This window comes from Mauremys reevesii, linkage group 7 (genome assembly GCF_016161935.1).
Source record: "Mauremys reevesii isolate NIE-2019 linkage group 7, ASM1616193v1, whole genome shotgun sequence".
Taxonomy (NCBI): domain Eukaryota; kingdom Metazoa; phylum Chordata; order Testudines; family Geoemydidae; genus Mauremys; species Mauremys reevesii.
This window is the reverse complement of record NC_052629.1, coordinates 34,892,647-34,897,955: the sequence shown is the minus strand read 5'-3', so window position 1 is coordinate 34,897,955 and position 5,309 is coordinate 34,892,647. Positions and strand designations below refer to the sequence as shown.

The 5,309-nt window shown below is 43.3% G+C and overlaps 1 protein-coding gene across 1 annotated transcript; it reads left to right on the top strand.

Moving 5' to 3' along the window:
- The first annotated feature begins 4,339 nt into the window (after nucleotides 1-4,339).
- LOC120369357 (small nuclear ribonucleoprotein F-like) lies at nucleotides 4,340-4,639 on the top strand. The gene has a single exon (XM_039482555.1). It carries the CDS (start codon nucleotides 4,382-4,384, stop codon nucleotides 4,637-4,639), a length of 258 nt encoding a protein of 85 aa, XP_039338489.1. The 5' UTR covers nucleotides 4,340-4,381.
- Nucleotides 4,640-5,309: the final 670 nt, after the last annotated feature.

Below are 5,309 nucleotides of genomic sequence, written 5' to 3'. Positions count from 1 at the left end.
TTATAAGAAGGAATGAAATATGGAGGATGCCTGGTTCAAAGAATCACTAATGAAATAAGGCAAAGTTTCTAAAAAGGCAGCCTCAGACTGATAAGGGTGATTGCAGATGGTTTTAAATAAGACAAAGAATCTGTTTTACAATGAGCCAACATAGCCCTTTCCAACTCACCAGTGTTCACATACCAGTGTTAAAGCCTGTGTGAACCCAGGTACAATGGAAAAAAAACTATTGGGCAGTCAGAAGGAGGAGAGGAAAGAACCTGGGAATAAAGGAGGCTGTAAATCTTCTCTTATGTGGAGTCATGCTGGAAGTAAGGGTGAGCCCATTTGTAGGTACCTTGATCAAATGCTTAAATATTTTGTTACTGTTTGGATGTTGTAAATTGCTTATTATTTAGGCACGTTTAGAGAAATTGTATAAGTACCATTTGGCCTTCAGCTTAAAAAAAGGAATTAATGGTTAAGTTAGTGTTTGGTGGTTTCCCATATTAATAATTCCAAATATTAATAAATATATAAATCTAAACCAAGTCCTTCACATTTCGGTTAATCTTCTCCCAAGCCTGTTCCCTAGCCTCTTACACCCAGCATTCTCTACTATTTTACCCGAAAGACAAGCTACTGTCCTGCTTCATAATGCCCTTCTCCCTGCACAGCTATGCCTCTCAACTCCCTCTCTCACACAAGATCTTTTTACCCTAAATTACATATCTGCAATTCTGCTCTTTCACACTCACCATTTCCTACCCCCAGAAGGCAAAAGTTGTGCCATTAGGCTGGCCGCTCTCCAACTTCGCACACCAAATATTCCTACTGTCGGATGATCTCCTGCTCATGTATATTTATTCATTATACACTGAAATTTTGGGCTGACGTCAGTGCTGTTGCCTTCCTCAGCTCCATATTGGCTCCTGATGTCTTGGTGATTGTCCCTGGGGCCTGCAAATGTACTAACGTATAGTGTAGGCGTAGCAATGGCATAAAAGGGACAGAACAGCTGACAACTGCAGAATTTATGAGACCGATTTTCTTTTTTCTGCTCCAGAACCAGTGGATTAATCAGCCCAATGATCAGCATGAATTTCAATAAAGTACAGTACATCATTCCAGAACATATCATTGACTATTACTGAAATATAGTTTATTTGCAAAAATAAATTTGTCACCCATTCATGGCCTCAATCTCTAGCTAAGCTCCTGCCAAGATAAGGAAAAACAGAAGCTTATTTGAAATGACTTCTGATACAAGAACAGAATCAAAATATCTGATCTATATCTAGTAAATCTCTCGCATCTGCTAAATGTTATCATGAAGAGGCTGAGCCAAACATGAAAAATTCCACTATTTCAACAAGCATTGTTTCTCTCTTGCCAGTTTTCTGAAACAAGTTTGATTTTGTTGTCTAATTTCATACTATTACAAAAGGACACAACATATTTAAAAATTAGCAATAAGATTGAAAATGAGTTCGCTGGCCACCATATTTTTAAAATATGAGTAGGTCAAAAGTCACTGTCTATACAGCATATACACAATAGACTGCAATGAAAAAAGGAATAAAAAACAAATAAAGCAGTTCCTAAGTCTCTGCATTCTGTTCTTTACTGCTTCATTTTTACTCTACACATTTTATATGACTAACATCTAGAATTGGTCAAACTGTTTGTTACAAACAGACAATGTATTCCTTCTATTCTATTTAAATTTTTATGGCAATGAGGCCACTATATTCAAGTGCATTAAGTGATGCTACATGTTTGGGACGATCAAGTGCATCTTGCACATGGAATGGAACATGGGAATGTTTGAGTTGGTTCTTCGATCCTGAAGGATTTTGTTCCACAGTCAAATTATGGGATTTAGTCTTTGTTTGTAAATTGCCTACAAAGAGATCATGGTATTTATGATTTTTTTAATTATTGGCTCTTGTTTGAATACCTTTTACAAATACCTGCACCTATGTGCTGGGGTCTCCTCCCCTCCACCCCCAACTGAAATGCTCTCTCAAGTATTCAACATCTGGAGTTTGCCATTTGAAGCTGTCACATGACATGGTTTTTGTTTCCTGATTGAATGACCTAACCTTACCAACAGGAGGAGTGCCTGAAGAAATTATTGGGGCACTCTCAGGGAGGGTGACCAGCTGTCCCGATTTTATAGGGACAGTCCTGATATTTGGGGCTTATTCTTATATAGGCTCCTGTTACCCCTCACTCCATCCCAATTTTTCACCCTACTCTCAGGCCATATCTACACTACCGGCTAAATCAGCACAGCTGCGATCAATGTAGTAGTGTCGATTTAGCAGATCTGGTAAAGACACATTAAGTCGATGGGAGAGTGCTCTCCTGTCAATGTCTGTACCCCACCTCCCCGAGAGGCAGAAGCTATGTCAACGGGAGAGCGTCTCCTGTTGACATACAGCAGTGTCCACACTGAGCTAAGTCGACCTAAGTTATGTCGACTTCAGTTACGTAACTGAACTAGGGTAACTTAGATCAACTTACAGCATTAGTGTAGACCAGCCCCTAGACATGCACATTATAGACACTAAAGGAAACTTTCTGCCAGGTGGAGGCAGCAGCAACAAGGCTCTGGGTTCAATATCTAAGGGTACATCTCAACAATACAAAACAGGACTGGCTTGAGCCCCCTACCCAGTGATCTGGGAAAATTAACCACTAACCCAGGCATCTCTAAGAGGCAATATTTCCCCTCTCATAAGCACTGAGTCTATGTATAGCAAAGATGATGCAGGAAAAGGACCCCAGCATTAATTCATGAAAACACCACAAGCATGATTCAAAAGTATATGACTGTGATGTAACACCCACCCCAAAGTACATTGGGCAATGTCCTTTGCTTCAGTTTCTCACCTTGTGGCGTCAAAGTTCAACAAACAAATATTCCTTTAACATGCTCCTGCTCTCTCCCTCCATTACACCCACTTACATTCACTGTCCTTGGTCAGCGAAGACCCAGAGTTTAGAGGTGTGTTCACACGAGTGCATGTGAATGGGGAGTGCAGGAGGGGAAAATATCAATCAACACCTCAGCTGCTGCAGTAGCCTATGCAACTGTCTCACAGTTACTACTGTTCATTCTGCCTTCACTGTGAGCTGCTGCCACCACTCACTCTGCCACAGTGTCATCGTTCACTCTGCCGCCACAGGCCACTGCCACCACCCCTCTGCTGATGTTCTTTGCCACCGCTGGCTGCTGTGTCTCTACTGCAACATCATGTTCTGAGGTTCCACCACTTTCCCCTAGTGCAGGCTCCTTCATTGCAACATTGTCCCACCCCATGTCTAAGGCTCAGCACCTGGTTACCAGTGATTTCAGCTCTAGTGATCACTGAGCAAAACGAGGACTCTCTATAGAGTTTAATCAGCTCGGTCTTTCAGCTCGGAGAAAAGAGGATCAAATTGTGCCTAAGACTTAGGCAGAGCCCACGCCACCGGGTAGGAACACCTGTCCCCTCTCTCTCTCTCTCTCTCCTTCACTGGGATTTGACATCTTTCCCCCTGCTTAGCAACTGAGATTCAGTTTACGGTGACCCCCTCAGTCAAAGCAGGCTAAGTACAGTTCTGCTGCCCTTTACTCATACAGTGAGGGTAACATTTCATTACCCTTGCACTCAATACTAAATTGGTTTGTAACCCAGCACCAGCCCAAATTGGTCATTTTGGCAAAGCAGCTCCACCTGTTGAATACCTAGGCAGAATAGGTGTGTTTATGCAATTACAGTCTGTTCCTGAAGTCTTTTCCCCCCAGCTCATCACTAGATGGCACGGGAGAGCTCATTCAGATCCTGCTTATACATGAGCTCCTTCTCCGCCTCGGTGGGTTCCGCACTTCCTCTTAGCAGCGGGCTGGGGGATTCCTCTCTCCCTAGGAATTTCCCCGCACCCCTGGGTTTATTGCCCCCACATTGTCTGTGGGGGGAGGGGAGCCTCTTAGTCTCTGGTGACTCCTCCGGGTATAGTGGCAGCAGGCCAGGCACCCAGTTCAATCTCTATCCTCTGGCGGGGTCCCTTCTCCCCAAACCTCTGGGGCATGGAAGAGCTGTACACCCTGTTGAACAGAATTTCCCCTGCTCTTCACCTCTGTACCTGTGAGGTCGGTCTCTGGTGTTTGTCAGTGTCTGCACTGTCCAGCTCTCCAGTAGCACGCCTGCTCCCCACAGCTCCTATTGCGTGCACGTATCTGACTGGAGGGGAGGCTTTTAACAGGTTCTGGCAGACCCTTGATTGGCCCCAGATGACCTAATTAACCTGGAGTAACCTGCTTATCCTGGGGCTAATATACCTGCCTGGGCGCACATGCAGTCCAGCAAGTAATTTTTGTTTTTACTGTTGTCTTGTGCCAGGCTGCGTTACCATGAGCTTGCCCCTGAACCTCAACCCCTTCCTGAATGGGCTGACAGGGAAGCCGGTGATGGTGAAGCTGAAGTGGGGAATGGAGTACAAAGGCTACCTGGTGTCTGTCAATGGCTACATGAACATGCACCTTGCAAACACAGAAGAATACATAGATGGTGCATTGTCAGGACACCTTGGTGAAGTTTTGATAAGATGTAATCACGTCCTGTACATCAAAGGAATAGAAGAAGAAGAAGATGGAGAAATGAGAGAATAAGTTTGTATATTTCTGGAAAATAAAGATCAGTTTTTCACAAAAAAGAAAAATCACTCTCCTATAGCTGTCTGGCCTCACCCCATCACACATTAAACTATGCAATTCAGTGATACTTCTAGGATCACATGGCCTTCCTCTCCTGTCAGAAAGGTACTTCAGGAAATAAAAAGCATAGAATCTAAATATCATAAACCTCTACTACAGTATGTTGAATTAATGCAATATTATACATCGAATTCCAGACCCAGAAGAATCAGATGACTCCTTCTCCATGTCCCTGTTCTCACATTTATTATTTAATAATGAAAGACCTCTCTTGGTCAAATTCCTTATTAGCATAATTATGTGGCCTTCAATTTCAGCCATCAGAAAATTTTGCCCAATATTAAAACATCTCTTATCACTACATCAGAACGTCCATAGTGGGTCAGACCAATGGTCCATCTATCACAGAATCTTGTGTTCTGACCGTGGACAATGCCAGATGCTTCAGAGGGAACAAGGAGAACAGGCTATCATTAAGTGGTCCATTCCCAACTTCTGGCAATCAGAGGCTAGGGACACTCAGAGCACAGGGTTGCATCCCTGACCATCTTGGCTAATAGCCATTGATGAACCTATCCTCCAGGAACCTTTCTAGTTCTTTTTGATCCCCATTATAGTTTTGGCC